Source organism: Pleurodeles waltl, chromosome 6, assembly GCF_031143425.1.
Source record: "Pleurodeles waltl isolate 20211129_DDA chromosome 6, aPleWal1.hap1.20221129, whole genome shotgun sequence".
NCBI lineage: Eukaryota > Metazoa > Chordata > Amphibia > Caudata > Salamandridae > Pleurodeles > Pleurodeles waltl.
Genome location: NC_090445.1, coordinates 739,698,690 through 739,715,238, shown reverse-complemented (window position 1 = coordinate 739,715,238; position 16,549 = coordinate 739,698,690). Strand labels below are relative to the sequence as shown.

The window sequence follows — 16,549 nt, the reverse complement described above, 5'->3', positions numbered from 1 at the left end:
AATATGTCTAGACATAGGATTTGCACAGGAAGGTAAGCTTCCAAATCAAATCCCACGCAAGACAGCAAGCAAACACCTATGCACCGTGATGAAAGGTTATGCATGGTGCTAGGCAGCTTGGTTATGCGCCAGTGCAGCAGTATTGCGAGGCAACAGGCCATATGAACTGATAATGTTGTCTCCGTGCTGCTTTCTCCACCTTGAGAAGTGCAGCGCAGCAGATTCAGTTATTGCGCTGCGTTGAGTTCAAAATCAATAAATCTGCCCCCTAGTGCAGGGTTCTGCAAAGTCGGTCCTGGAGAGCCGGGTCCAGATGTTTAGCATATTTATATTTAGAAAAATGTAGATTTCTGAAACATCTTTTTTCTAAAAATTGATATGCTAAAAATCTGGCATGGACCCGGCTCTCCAGGACCGACTTTGCTGAACCCTGTAGTGTGCATGCCAGGTCTACCCGGCCTTAACCCTCACTCTCTGGTGGCAATTAAACGGAAAAGTAAAAGTAAATGTTCTGTGTCATTTCTCTCTCCTTACTTCACCTCACCTCAGCTGTCATAAGCTGCCCTCTAAGCTTCAAAATCAAATCCCACGCAAGACAGCAAGCAAACACCTATGCACCGTGATGAAAGGTTATGCATGGTGCTAGGCAGCTTGGTTATGCACCAGTGCAGCAGTATTGCGAGGCAACAGGCCATATTAACTGATAATGTTGTCTCCGTGCTGCTTTCTCCACCTTGAGAAGTGCAGCGCAGCAGATTCAGTTATTGCGCTGCGTTGAGTTCAAAATCAATAAATCTGCCCCCTAGTGCAGGGTTCTGCAAAGTCGGTCCTGGAGAGCCGGGTCCAGATGTTTAGCATATTTATATTTAGAAAAATGTAGATTTCTGAAACATCTTTTTTCTAAAAATTGATATGCTAAAAATCTGGCATGGACCCGGCTCTCCAGGACCGACTTTGCTGAACCCTGTAGTGTGCATGCCAGGTCTACCCGGCCTTAACCCTCACTCTCTGGTGGCAATTAAACGGAAAGGTAAAAGTAAATGTTCTGTGTCATTTCTCTCTCCTTACTTCACCTCACCTCTCCTGTCATAAGCTGCCCTCTAAGCTCTCTTGATCTAGCTCTACTTCTCCATATCCTTTCAACCCCCTCTCCTTCTCAGCTCTCGTTACCTCCCTGTTCACCATCTCATTTCGCTCTTAATAAACTTACTCTACCGCCACCATTTACTTATTGCTCTACCTCTCTCGTGGTCTTGCTCCTCTCTCTATCACTCTCTGTGACTACATCTGCAGCTATCGCTCTTAATCCCGCTCTCTACCTCAACTCTTTCTCGGCCTCACACCTCGCTGCTCTTTTTTCATGGGACACCCCTGTATCTCTCCTTCGTCTACTTCCCTTCTCACACAACTTCATCTCTAGCATTAATTCAGCACCGCATCTCTCTGTAGGTCTCACTACCTTGCTTCCCTCTACCGCTCTCTCAGCCCCATCTATACCTCACCACCCCCCTCCCTCTCTATCTCATTTATCTCTCTCTATATATCTGACATTTCCCTCGGGCACTCACCTGATTCTACCCACTGTTCTCTCTCTCACTGCCTAGTCTTTCAGTGTGCCACACCATTAGTTTAATACCACAACTTCCCACCTTGCTCTCATTTTATATCTGCCCCCCTTTTCGTCACCTCTCAAAATATCTTATTCCTTTCTGACTACCTCTATTTCTCTATGTCTACCCCCTTTCTCTATCATCCTCTTCTCTCTCTCCCTCTCTTTCTGTCTCTCTCTCTCACACACACACAGGTTATCTTGCTCTGGCCCTCCTTCTCCACTTCAATTCACCCCCTCCACCTCAACTGTTTTTCTCAACTCGGTTGTTGTCTTCTTTTTTCTCTAGCTCACAGCTCTACTCCTATATAAACCTGACCTATCTTTCTTTTTTCGTGTCTGTCAACTTCCTTTTTTTCGCTCTACCCCACATTTTGCTCTCCAGCCTTCACCCCTCGCTCCGCCTTTCTATCTTGCCCTCCACTCTCTTTAGCAGATCTGTTTTTCTGCGCCTCTTCTCATTTGGCTCTCTTTCTACCTTGCACCTCTTTGTTTTATTTGGCTTCTTTTACCTCTTTCTGCCTTAACTTTCTCTAATACATGTCCTTCTCTGCATTACCTCTCTCTACCTTACCTCTGAGTCATGCACACCTTTGTCTCTCTCTCTCTACATTTCCTTCTCCATACCTCTATCTCTCTTCTCTTTCTACCGCTTTTTATCTTTCCTTCTGTATACCTCACCTTTCTCTATTTGGTTTACTTTTCTCAAACAACATCCCTATATTTCTACATCCTCTACCTCAAACCCTTTCAGCCTCTACGTCACATCTCTCACTCTACTGTTCTCTTTGTGTCTCGTCCATCTCCTGTATCTCACCCCATCCCATTTCTCATACTCAGCGGGGTAACACGTAACTGTCAATCCAGAGAACTGCACAAATAAAACACGCATTGGCAGATCCATAGGTCTTGCCCATTTGAGATCTATTGGCTTTGTCAATGTTTTAGTTTTAGCCATGTTGTACAGCACTGCAGCTGCTGTGCAGGAGTGCTGAAAGAAAAAAAAGGACTATGATGTAGTCAATGCTGGCCATGCAATAGTGCTTTTTTCCAACATGGCAAGAAAACATATAATAAAAGCCAATAGATCAATCCTGTGCGTGAGGTGGGGTCACAACTGTTAGGACGCAGATTGGTGGTAACATGCCCTTGAATCAAACAGATCTTACCCACACTCAGGGCCTACCAGACTCGCTGTTTTCTAACACACGCTAGCATTACATTACACAATATATATGACAATATTGGGTACCTGATGGTTCCGCACCACCTAACCACAAATTCGTACAAACAATGCACGCTATGGGCAAAGGTAGACACCTAATCCGATGGTTGTATTGGGGGCTCCATGCACAACTCTTAATCTCGCTAACCTCTTTATGTACTAAATAGGACTCTTGACTCAGCAATGGAAGCCCTCAACAGCTCTGCTAATATCTCAGTGGAGAAAGGAGGTGGAAAGATGGGGACTGGTGGAGAGTGAAGCCCTATGCCGGGAATAATACAGGGGCCTACAAAAAAAATCTATAGCTATGGAGTGGGATGCATTATTGGAATCTTTTAAAACCGAAGAGACAAATGTATACTATTACGACTCCTTCTCTGCAGGGCAAGACAAGATGTGTGCACACAGTGCCTATGTTCGGTTTAAGAGAGGGAGGGGGGTTGTTACCTTCAGCTTACAGTTCACATTACAAGTATTTTGAAAACGCTGTTCACGATGATGTGCTTTTCATACTATACTGTCAACTCTCCCTAAAAGGATGGCTTTGTACACTATTGTTAATATGCTTGCTGCTACGGTGAAACTATGCTTTTTCTAAATAAGAATTTAAAATTTTACATTGAAAATGCAATAAAGTTTGTGTAGAAAAAAAGACAAAGGCAATAGATCTTGCATTGGGAGATCTATTGACAATAGCAATGCTTAGGAAAAAAGCACTATAAAGCAATGCCTTTTTAGGGTCGAGCCTGCGTTGCATGCGCTCGCGCATGTGTATCGTAGCGAGACGCTTTAGTGTTTAGAAAAGGGCTCGGAGCCCTGTCGACGTCACGTCAGTGTTTTTTATTGGTTCGTGGGCTTGCCTCATAAAATCTGCTTGCTTTCATTAGACGAAGGCATGCATACGTCATGCCTTTTTTTCAGTGGCTAGCCCTCCTCGAGCGCATCAGCCAAGTACAAAAAACATGCGAGGCTCGCTGTTTTCTGTCCGGCTCGTGGACTAATTTTTCTCTAATTTACTAGCGCGATTTCGCTTGCCAGAAGTCAAGCGCTTTACATAGTTAATTGCACTTTTTTGGGTTACGTACATAAATGCACTTTTGCCGATAGGTGAAAAGTTGGGTTAGGAGTTTACAACGCTATCAGCTCTAACATGAGCAAACGCGAGACCCGTTGCATTGCAAATGCTTGTTTTGTAGTGGGAGGGGATGAGAGAAAAGGCAAATAAAAATGTGGGTGGGGAAACAACAATGGGCGGGCTAGTGCAGAGGGACGGGGTCGAGCAACGACAGAGTGAGGAAGCCGGGGAAACTGCTTTAGCAGCAACATGGGATGGCAGATATGAAGTCAATAAGTGGACATAGATCTGGGTGGTTAATGCGATATACAACTTCCGTGTCCTGAGGATTCTTGTATGCTCGCAGCATGGAGTATTTTTTCATTCGTGTAATCGCACATGTAATAGCATGAACGTGATTTGCAGAACGGTGTCAACAATTTCAAAGGCTGATTAAATGTGTGTGCATGGCGGTTGAGATGTGACGAGAAAGAGCTGACTTGTGTTAATGCCATGGTGTTTTAATTCTGTTCTGAGTGGCAACTACACGTGGAAGATGCTCTCTTGTCAAGTTTAAGAAAGTCCTTGCACATATCTTGCATGGATCTGTTCTTTAACATGTAGTAGAATGTTCCAAAGGAAGGTAGGCTATTCGGTGGCCTTGTATGCAAGCTGTAAATGATTACAATTTCACATTCCCATATTCATAATGTGAATCGCTGCATAAGGGAAACCTGAGATTCAGTAGTTGAATTGTATCTTTTTGAGACCTTTTTGGGTGCACATTAAAGCCATATGCAGATTTAAATATCATCACTTGAGCAGGCTCTTATAGTGCAAGCAAGGGAAAAATGGCAACGAAAAAACATATCTGCTTGCTGTGCTAACCCAGTGATCCATTTCACTGCAGGAATAAAATGATATATCAGGCACAGCAGCCAGCTCAGTTCCATCAACTTCTCTCCCAAGGTTCCCTTCTCTGTTTTCTATTTTCTTTCTGCAGGGAGCCTGCACATTCAGAGGGAGTATGGTCTATCTGCCATTGCTGAAACAAGCCCGGAGACTTCTCAGGCTTGGCACAACTATCAGGAAGAAACGCACTACTAAACTGAGATCTACAGGAAGGGGAAGTGGACACAACATCTTTCTGTAAAAAGAGGCATTTATCACCACCTGTATTGCAAAGCACCTAATAATAAACATAACTATAATATGTATTCTGATGTAAGATGGGGTATTTATGTCTTAGTAAATATCTAGAGGATCAGAGGATTTGCATATCCCTTGCCAACTATGCAAATAAAAGTGAATGCTGGTTAAAGCAGTCTCTGTTCTGACTTCTTTCTAGCTCATGTACTCTTTTTATTGAAGCAGACTGCTGATGAGCTACCACCTTCCCCTCTGAACTAGCACACTAAAGTTTAGAGATGAGCGAATGTGCAACCATACACTTGTAAGGAGAGAAGGACGGGAGGGGTGGCAAACGACAATCACAAGAGGACAAGCAACAATGACGGGAAAGGGTGCAAGCAAAAATGACAAGGAAGCATTGACGATGGGGGAAGCAAGCTGTAAATAAGGTACCTGAATCCAAGCAAGCAGCAGAAAGACACTAACAAAACACTTAATCAGTATGTGGATCAATGCTCCATTCAAGGAGCAAACAAACAGAGAAAATGAAATTGGCATGCGCTGGCCAATGAGAAGCAAGGAAATGAGAGTGGTGATTAAGCCAACTGTAGGAAGCTGGCTCTTTACATAGTGGACCAAAATTAGGTACTTTGTGCAAAGAGTCCAGTCAAACCCCAGAAGTCTCACAAAGGCACAAATGACATCCCAAATACTCTCTTTTTGCGTAGTGTAGTCGAGCAATTATGCATACCAGAGGGTAGTGCTAAACATGTAAGGCACACACTCATAAGTAAGTGAGACATACACTCAAATAAATCTTACACCAATTTGCAAAAATAACATGTACTTTTATATAAACTGTGATACCAAGATCACTGGAGTCAGGTGAGTACTTTTCGAGATATGAATTTTTAGAGTTTGCAAAAGTTGACAGTGCTTTTTTCAGATGTGGTAGTGTTATCCTATGGAGAAAGAACACGCACTGCATACAGGTATAGTACAGTGACTCATGGGACCAGTGTCCTGGACTTGGGGTTAGTATGGGGCAAGGTCCAAGGTCACACCAACAGGTCACATTGGATGGCACAAGGGTGGCCAGGTACAGTGGTGCAGGTTAGCATTGGGTGCTCTGTGTAAGTCTATGGGGATCGGTCCAGTCACAAATGTGCTGCAGGGGTGGACTGAGAGTCTAGACAGGGTGAATCACCAAGGGGGTTCAGGTCCTGTGATACTCGGGGACATAGAGACACCAGTGGTCCAGTTCTCCTCGGTCCGGGGCATCCAGGTGCAGAGGCTGATTGGCCCATCAGGTTTTACCATCACCGGTCGTGGTGCAGGGGCCCACAGAAACAGACTGCATGCATGGACTGGGGAACCAGTCCGGCCAAACCAAAAGGTGGGCTCAGGTCTCATGAGCCAGGGGGACATAAGGACACCAGTGGTCCTCTTTTCCTCAGTCCGGGGCATCCGGGTGCAGAGGTTCAGTGGACCGTTGGGTCTACATCACCAGAGGCGGTCGCAATGAAGGGGGGTCTGCAGTATCAGGCTGCAGATGCATCGGAAAGTCCACAGAGGGCAAGCTTGGAGTGGGCTTGGTCTCTGGAAGGCCTGGGGACCACGCTGACACCATTGGCCCACTTCAGCTTGGGTGCAGTGGTGATGTCCGCTATTGGGTTTTTGGCGATCCCGGTCCTCACAGTTCTTTCTTGTGTGCCTGCAAATGCAGGGGAGCAGCTCCTCAACTGGAAGAAGGTTCTTCTTGGTGATTTGACAGCTTCTTCAAGGCTGCAACAGCAGCACAGGTTAGTTGCTCCTCGAGGGGCGGTCCAGCAGACAGGCTAGCAGAATTGATGCCAAGTCCGTCAAGCTCTGTGGTTCTTAGGTTCAGCAGGCTTCTTGTCCACTCCTTCCTTTGAGTCCAGCAAAGATCTGAGGCCCTGGAATCAGGGGGGTCCTCTAAATACTCAATTTAGGTAGCATTAAGGGGAGTGAAGGATAGTAGCCAATAGGCTACTTACTCTTGTGGTCACTACACCCCCAAGATGACCACTTCCTGAGGGGAGTGGGCATCACTCTGTCCAGAGTTTCTAAATTCCACCACACACAAGATGGCAGAATTCCTGATGCTGTGTCCACTTCAGGCTGCCCAGCTTAGGAAATGTGACACACCTCCTGCTTAGCCAATTTTACCGCCTATCCTTGTGCCAGACGGGCCCTGAGGCATGGGGGTCAGCATCTTCCTCTGAGGAAGGCCAGTTCTGCATACCAAAGGCAGTGGGCTTCTTTGAAGCTCCCTGCCTTAGAATGCAGATTTGTCGGTCAGCCTGTGTAGGGTGGGTTAACACCCCTGCCAGTGCAGGCTTTTGTCTCTGACCTCCAGAGAGCAAAGACTCTCACCCTGGGGGTCAGATTCTCGTCTGTGAGTGGCAGGCTGGCTGGAACTAGCCCATGAGCCCACTAGCAGTTGGTAAGTTTTCAGGGGGCACTGCTAAGGTTCCCTCTGGGTCATGTATTAATAAATCCATCACTGTCATCAGTGAGGGTTTATTAATATGAGATGTTTGATACCAAACATCCCTAGTTTCAGTGAAGCCTTCATGTTGCTGGGTAACTCGTATTGACCAGTTTCCAGCATTTTTATTTAAAAGGGCTTCACTGCACACTTATTATGTCCGGGAATCAACAACAATAAAGCAGCCCACACGTGTAATATAATGCACCCTGCCTTAGGGGAATAAGGTCTGCTGTAGGGGTGATTTACAAATATTAAAGACATTGGGCCTGATTACGACTTTGGCGGATGGGATTACTCCATCCCAAATGTGACGGATTTTCCGCCCGCCGAATTGCAAGTCCATTATATCCTATGGAATTCGTAATATGATGGGCGGGATATCCGTCACATTTGAGACGGAGTAAGCCCCTCCATCAAAGTCGTAATAAGGCCCATTGTGTTTGAGGGGATATGGCACACAGAGTGTGTGCCATGTCATGTTTTCACTTTTGGGAGCACTGTGTTATGCAGCCTGCAATGGCAGTCTGCATGAGGTTGGTGCTGGGTCCCTGTGAGTGGCACAAGTTGTACAGCAGCTCTTAGGCCCTCTTCAGTATCCATGCCCTAGGCACCAGGTGCACCTTTTACTAGGGACTTATAGAGATGATACAGGGCCTGGCCACTTGCAGATCAAGGGACCGAATGTCTTGTTTTGGGGAAGGAACACTGGCACCGGGTACCTGGTTAGCAGGAACACTGGTACTGGGTACCTGGTTGGCAGGAACCCAGTGCACTTCAGTCAAAGTTGCACCAAAAATTAGGGAAAAAGTAGTCTGTGGGTACTGCAACCAGAACCCAGCTTCCTAGAGCAACCAATGGTAAGTTTTGGGCTGGTTCTAAGCCTGCTTTAAATTTAAGTTAAAAAGAGATCTTGCAAGTGACAGAACATGCAATGTCTCAGGTGAGACATAACAAGAAGAAAAGGAAGGGACAGAAACGTAGGAGAAGTTATTAAAGGTAGCGCTTTGGAATAGAGAAAATTTGCATAACAGTGCTTAGACTTTGAGTTGTCACATAAAGAATGCCACTACTGAAGGTGATATATTTGTGATTACAAATATTTTATCTACAATTTCAGGCACTATGTCTTATTTTAATATTATGCATTAGTAGACTAACAATCTGTCCGTAGCATGTTTTCCTACCATGGCTTTAGCAAGACGGTTTGACAATGAATTCCACATAAAATGTTGCTGTTGTATGTAAAAAAAAATCTAAATACAAACTCAAAAAGAAATGGTTTCATCTTTCTTTTGGTACTATTTGGTGAGTGGACATCAGGCAGTTTGAGCTTTCGAAAGTTTTGGCATATCCAGTTTCACATATAATTCAATATTGTTTTGTATCACAGGGGTTTGAATAAGCTCAAAAGGAGTAATACATTGAACATTGTTTCAGACAGGGCCCCCAAAATATATCTTGCCCTTGGCCCATCAATCTTTAAGCTGTCACTTGAATACACAACCTTTTGAAAAGAATTACCCCGACCTAGTCCTGAATATGCTTCTGAACTCATGCACTCAGATACTTTAGCCTCTAAATTGCAAATGTCATCAAACAAAAATCAATTCAGGAATGGCAGTGCCTTGATATATTTAAGAATTTTCAGTACAGCCTGCTTCTGCAAGAAGACATGTTGGTTTGTAAGGCTGCATCAATTATAAGTGAACTAAAAGTCACAAGCATTTTAACAATATGGAAAAAGTGGGTAATAGGGTAACAGTACTGTCAACCTTTTAATAAAAGGAAATTGGGTCAATTTAAAGAATAAGACCCTCTCTAGAAAATGTCATTATTGTAAGTTTCCACTGGCAACAATTAACGCTGAAAACGTGCACACAGTTCTAAGGATAATGTCCTGCTCTCTGTGCCAGTGACTTGACTCTGTGGTGAAAGTGTTTGATATACAGGGAGTGCAGAATTATTAGGCAAGTTGTATTTTTGAGGATTAATTTTATTATTGAACAACAACCATGTTCTCAATGAACCCAAAAAACTCATTAATATCTAAGCTGAATATTTTTGGAAGTAGTTTTTAGTTTGTTTTTAGTTTTAGCTATGTTAGGGGGATATCTGTGTGTGCAGGTGACTATCACTGTGCATAATTATTAGGCAACTTACCAAAAAAAAATATATACCCAGTTCAATTATTTATTATTACCAGTGAAACCAATATAACATCTCAACATTCACAAATATACATTTCTGACATTCAAAAACAAAACAAAAACAAATCAGTGACCAATATAGCCACCTTTCTTTGCAAGGACACTCAAAAGCCTGCCATCCATGGATTCTGTCAGTGTTTTGATCTGTTCACCATCAACATTGCGTGCAGCAGCAACCACAGCCTCCCAGACACTGTTCAGAGAGGTGTACTGTTTTCCCTCCTTGTAAATCTCACATTTGATGATGGACCACAGGTTCTCAATGGGGTTCAGATCAGGTGAACAAGGATGCCATGTCATTAGATTTCCTTCTTTTATACCCTTTCTTGCCAGCCACGCTGTGGAGTACTTGGACGCGTGTGATGGAGCATTGTCCTGCATGAAAATCATGTTTTTCTTGAAGGATGCAGACTTCTTCCTGTACCACTGCTTGAAGAAGGTGTCTTCCAGGAACTGGCAGTAGGACTGGGAGTTGAGCTTGACTCCATCCTCAACCCGAAAAGGCCCCACAAGCTCATCTTTGATGATACCAGCCCAAACCAGTACTCCACCTCCACCTTGCTGGCGTCTGAGTCGGACTGGAGCTCTCTGCCCTTTACCAATCCAGCCACGGGCCCATCCATCTGGCCCATCAAGACTCACTCTCATTTCATCAGTCCATAAAACCTTAGAAAAATCAGTCTTGAGATATTTCTTGGCCCAGTCTTGACGTTTCAGCTTGTGTGTCTTGTTCAGTGGTGGTCGTCTTTCAGCCTTTCTTACCTTGGCCATGTCTCTGAGTATTGCACACCTTGTGCTTTTGGGCACTCCAGTGATGTTGCAGCTCTGAAATATGGCCAAACTGGTGGCAAGTGGCATCGTGGCAGCTGCACGCTTGACTTTTCTCAGTTCATGGGCAGTTATTTTGCGCCTTGGTTTTTCCACACGCTTCTTGCGACCCTGTTGACTATTTTGAATGAAACGCTTGATTGTTCGATGATCACGCTTCAGAAGCTTTGCAATTTTAAGAGTGCTGCATCCCTCTGCAAGATATCTCACTATTTTTGACTTTTCTGAGCCTGTCAAGTCCTTCTTTTGACCCATTTTGCCAAAGGAAAGGAAGTTGCCTAATAATTATGCACACCTGATATAGGGTGTTGATGTCATTAGACCACACCCCTTCTCATTACAGAGATGCACATCACCTAATATGCTTAATTGGTAGTAGGCTTTCGAGCCTATACAGCTTGGAGTAAGACAACATGCATAAAGAGGATGATGTGGTCAAAATACTCATTTGCCTAATAATTCTGCACTCCCTGTATGGGTTATGTTGGGAGGGGCAGGAGACAATAGGTGAAGAGGCTGAGTAAGGTTTCCCTTGTATTGCACATCACACGTCTTGTTCTCTTCATTTAGGGCACGTGCCATAGCACTGAAAGTGCTTGATATTCCTTTCCTTCATTCCTTCCTAGTTGTATGATTTGCAGGCCTGCATTTATAGCCGAATAAAATGTAGGTACAAGTAGCAGTTTGCACAGAAAATCTCTGAACTGGATGAGATAATCAGGATTGGACCGAGAACCCTGAACGCAACTAGCCTCAAAGATTTGAAGGGCACATGTGCACATTAAGCTCTTTTTGAGGAAAAAAAAACAAACAAGCTATTGGAATTGTTCCTTTAAAATCATGAGTGTGATGTTAGGATATTGTTGCTGCGGTTGTCATTCAAGCAAACACACAAAGAATACCAAAAATAGGCAACTGTTTCAAAAAAGCAAATTCTAACGCAGGGTACAGTATTGCCATTAGATTTGTCTACAGAGATTATAATGCTGATAGAATTGGTAAAATTGTGAATTTTATAGTTGTTTATGGAACCTCTGCAATTTTGTGGGATTTCTGAAAATGTGAATTTTTGTATTTTTTGGTATAAGCACTAAGTTGTCACCTAGACAGTCTGCCCTAAAAGGGAGGTAGAACTGTCAATCAGCGGCTGTCTACACATATTCAGAGACTCTGGCCAGTCAGTGCGAAGACCACTTCCAGGAAGGCTATTTCTGCTCTCCGAGAAAGACTTTACTGAAAATGAGGGTTGATGGCTTAAAGTCCGACTCCTGTGGTGGGTCCAGTGTTGTGACATGGGTCAGGGAATTTCAGGCGTGTCTTACCTTGTACGCAGCGTGCCTCATGAACTGCTTCGCCGGCTGCTTCCAGATGGCGGGGACTGTAATGACCCATCGGACGTCAGAGGCTGCGTAGTCAGAGCCCGTTTGATCACTCAGCTCCTAGACAAAAGGAACGCGCATTAAATCAGACACTCACACATTTATTTACACATCAATAAATATCCAGTCCCTGTTTTATTTTTTTGAAGCACCAGCTATTGCCATATAAAACGACAAGAAAAAAGCCTCTGGAAGTGATTCCGTTAAGAGCATGGGCTGCCACGCTCCAATAAATATTTGTCCTATTTTTGTCCTTCATCTAGCCACTGTCCCTCTAAATGAAGGCTTGTCTTACTTACTGGGCCTTTTTTCCTGCATTTTGTTTCTTTAACATACAATTTTGCCAGCTTCATGATCAGGGATTTCATACCCATATTACAGAATCGGGGCACTGTCCCAGGCTGCACCACGCCCACCTTTCATGAGATGCAACTGGTGCAGACCAGGATAGTGCTCCCTTTTACCATGAATGTGCTGCCGCTAGGGCAGCCGTACACTTGTGGATGGCCCAGTGGCAGTTCATTCAGTGAAAGGAGGAACAACTGCTTAGCCACTGTGTTTTACAGCGCAGGCAGGAGCTGCCCGAACCTTTGAAGAGGGGACAGAGATCCCTCTGCAGGCTGGTGCGATGAGTGAATGCACCCATCTGCAGGAGAATGTCGGAGGGCTCCGTGAGACCCCCCTTATTCTCTCTATAGGGCTGCCCACATGGGGTGTAATAAAAATGCACCAACCTTTTTGGCGCACTATCAGTGCCGCTCCTAAGTGACTGTTTGCCTCTGCGCCCCTGTCTGTAATAGGGCATGGGCGAGAGACAATGAAATTCCCTAATTTGCATGGGGCCACTCCCACCTGCAAATGAGGCAACTCTCGTTCAAGAAAGCACTGGCACTAAATGTGTGCCAGCACTACCAGCATTACAAAAGAGCTGCACAAGCGCCTGCTGCCCCTTCTTTAACACCATAATGCGTGCAGGTGCACAAAGCCGTAACGTGCGCTCCTTGCACCCCTAGGCACTGCCCCTTTTCATCTTCCTTCATGAAAGAGCTCTGCCACAGCAGGAATGAAATGTAAGATCTATCTGTAAGAAGTCCTCTCTTTCTCATGTCCTTACCAGGAAGGCCTGTATGTCCCAAAATGGAACTAAGGGCTCTCCATGTAATGTACCATTGCAGGCACACTTGCTCAGTGTATATTTGCAGCACACTTTCAGTCCAGTACTGTTATCCTCTGCATTGGACACTTACATGAACACCTGCAGACAGTACACACTTAGCATGTGAGCACTGATGCTTTTCTATCCATCATCTATAACCAGGTGTTTTATTTGCAAACACACTCGCTACCAGCACACACACTCAATATGTGCACTGCACATATCTTCACACTTCATGTACTGTACTTCACACAACCACACATACACCCAGAACATGCTTTATCCACACATACTGCACATCACCACATCTTTCATGTCATGTTTTCCTAACAGGCATACGTATACTCACCACATGCATCAGTCTCACATGTACTACACAGTACTGCTCTATCGCTGTACTGTACCCTTCCTAGGCCTACAACCATGCAGAGTCACTACTCCTGGGTAGGCAGCTCTCCACATCTACATGGAAAGCAGTGGAAATTTTAAAAAGGCAAATGAGCCTAAAGGCCTCACTCCATTGACACAGGGTAAGAAGGGTCCAGTTCATTACTACTGATCACTGTATGGTATGCTGCCACCACCGTGCGTGTGCTGCTTAACTTCTGGTGAAGGTGGTAGTCTTCCACCACTAGGAGGGTAGCGCTTTGGATGCCCCTTCCAGTCCAACAAAACCACAATCCGTGAAACAGACCTATGTCATGGTGCACACGCATGATTTGTGTGTTCGCCTACGGTAAAAAATAATCAGCATTATCCAGACAAAAGTACAGTTGGGCACTCAGGGCAGAAGTACATGTCTTTACTACGTAGAGGACTTTTCAGTCCCAAAACTGTCAATAAAGGTAACCTAAAATTCTTCCACTGAGGATCATAAACTGCCTGGAAACTGTGAAATTTCTCTGCTTCTGCATACAAAGTTTAGATAATTGATTTAGAAAACATTATTTTTTCATTTGAGTAATGGATGTAAGTTTCATTCCAAAACTTGTATCAAAGTGACAGAGATCTTAAGCAACAGTTTGCCTTCCAGTATCAGGTCAACCTTAGAATCTGGAGAACTTCTAGTCAGCTGTGGAGAAATATTAATTTCACTCAATCCTATGGGTTCTAGCTGCCATATTTGCGGCTAGAAATCAGCCAACCCGACGTGCACCTCAAGGTCTTGTGCTTGCTCACCAGCATGGAAGCTGGAAGCTGCCACAAGCCGACATAAAGTCTGCACTAGTCTCAGAGGACCCATCTGGCATTTTAAGATTCCAGGAATACACCTAAGTGCATTAACAGCTTCTCTGTTGAACCTGAAGTGGCAATTGATTTTCCAATAACATTGTGCCAACTGACAGTGCTCTTCCTAGTCATAAAAGCATTTCTTTAATGTGCCGCAGATCTGCTTACTCACTACAGACAGTCGGACACCAGGCCCTTCAATGCCGGATGGCCATGACTTGATCTATGAGTGGCGGCCCATGGCAGTAACACCATCCTTACAAGGATGTGGTTTTACTTAAAGCTAAATGTGCACAGATGAAGTGCTCCTGAATTATTAAGAGTGGTGCATCATCTTTTATGATACATCTATTTCGTTTTACCACGTAACGCAGAGCTGCTCAATTTTCTTTTTGAGTTAAATGTCATGGCAAGCTCATTTTATGCTTTTGCGTTCTTACTTTAATGAACAGCGGCATGCTTTTGCGTTTCTAACTTTAATGAACAGCAGCATGCCTTACACTTCCCATGAATCCTTGGGAAGAAAAAAAGTAAGCCGGAAAAATCAATTAAAAGGCCTTGGGGGATTCTCTGCATGGATAAAAAAAAAGGTTTTGCCCAGAAGGAAACTGACTCTTGGAGGGCCTGTGAACATGGGCTTCCCTAGAGGACAGAGGGTACATGATGATCAACGGGGACTTATTCACAGCTGCTGTGCCTTTTAGGGTGCTGCCACACAGCTGTGCGGTGAGTGGCAAGTCCTCTGAGGCCTCATGCAGTACAGCAAAGAATGGTCGAGGTGCCTTCCTCACTTTTCCAACCATAGATGTAAACCGAAGACTGTACCTGTTTTCAGTTGCAGATGGGCAGAAAAGGACTTGAATGCTGCAGGATAGCAGTGTTGCACCTGTGAACAGAAGACCCAGACACTGGAAAAGTGGTGAACTGGGCAGGGTCGTGAAGCTGGAGCCTCAATTCCATTGGGTGCATCACTTTGAATGGGACTGGACTCTGTGTGCTTGCCTTGTTGGATGCTAGTGCCTACTGCTCTTCATGGCGGCATTACGTGATTGTCAGTCAGGGGGTCCTCTTATCACTGACAGTTTACTAGCACCTTTTTCCACTGCAGGGACTCTCTAGCAATTTCAACACTACAGTGAGAAACTTATTCTAAGGTAAGAGGCAGCTATGTCTAAGACACTCGTGATAAAAAGTGGTAGATTTATGGACAGTAGTGTGCTACAATTGAGAGTCAGTGAGGCAAACACTATATTCACATGTGAAATATAAACAAAAAGCTCAAAGAAACACTGAAAATGTTGATGATGTGGACACCATCCCTTGTGTCGTGATAACAGGAGAAGATCGATGTGCTATGCTCCACATGTGCTGGGTGCCACCTGGGGCTGCGATAAATGTCATATGGTCTGGCGCTTTAGCTGGCTCTTCAGGAAACACGAGTCAATGTAGCAATAAGACAAAGCATGGAATGGATCAGGGAACTTCCCTGATTCAGAAAGCAAGCTTGGTAGGGAACCTTGGGAGATTTCATGCAGTCCCTGGAGAAAGAAGTTGGACTACTTTTATAGGCAACCCGTTCAACTGCACAAATCTAAAGGCAAATTCTTCAGAGGAGAAGCTGACACCAAGGATAAATGCTTGCAGGAAAAAGCTACTATAGCAAGAACCTAATTGAGAATTTCCTTTCAACACAAACAGTTGTAACACATTCAATCAAATAATTTAATATTATACCTTACTGACTGGAAGACAGTCCCCACCTTCAAGGAGCCAGAAGGCAAGAATGATTCCCACATGAATGGTAGGGTCCTAGAATTGAGGAATCAAGAACAAAGAAAGAGAGTGCTATCTATACTTTTTGGGGGTACCAAAGGAGAAAAGGGTGACTTGAAGAGAAATCAGAATCATGGGCAAAGATCATGTTGACCTAATTTGTGCAGATGAAGTTGGATTAAACACACTCCCAGACACCCTGTACTATGAGGCCTTGAAGGTGAGCAGCCCAACCCATCTGTGATGAGTCTGGTCAGAATGACCTTAGGCACAGGGTCCGGAAAAGGCCTCCCTTTCACAGGTTGGTGGTGTTCCATCTTTGTAGAGAGCGGTGAGTATGGTGGTCACACAACACTTGATCCTCCAGGTGACCCCGTGACTGAGACCACTGATGTGACAGACACTGCTGTAGGGGACGTATGTGGAGTCTGGTATGGGAAAC

At 44.6% G+C, this 16,549-nt stretch overlaps 1 protein-coding gene across 2 annotated transcripts in view; it reads right to left on the bottom strand.

Annotated features, from left to right (window-relative positions):
* The window catches only part of HSPA12A (heat shock protein family A (Hsp70) member 12A), a 365,561-nt gene that overhangs the window by 116,539 nt on the left and 232,473 nt on the right, over window positions 1-16,549 (bottom strand). For both annotated transcript variants that reach the window (XM_069239265.1, XM_069239266.1), the window contains exon 6: window positions 11,892-12,008. In XM_069239265.1, the coding sequence (XP_069095366.1) occupies window positions 11,892-12,008 (117 nt within the window). The remainder of the gene's footprint in view (window positions 1-11,891; window positions 12,009-16,549) is intronic.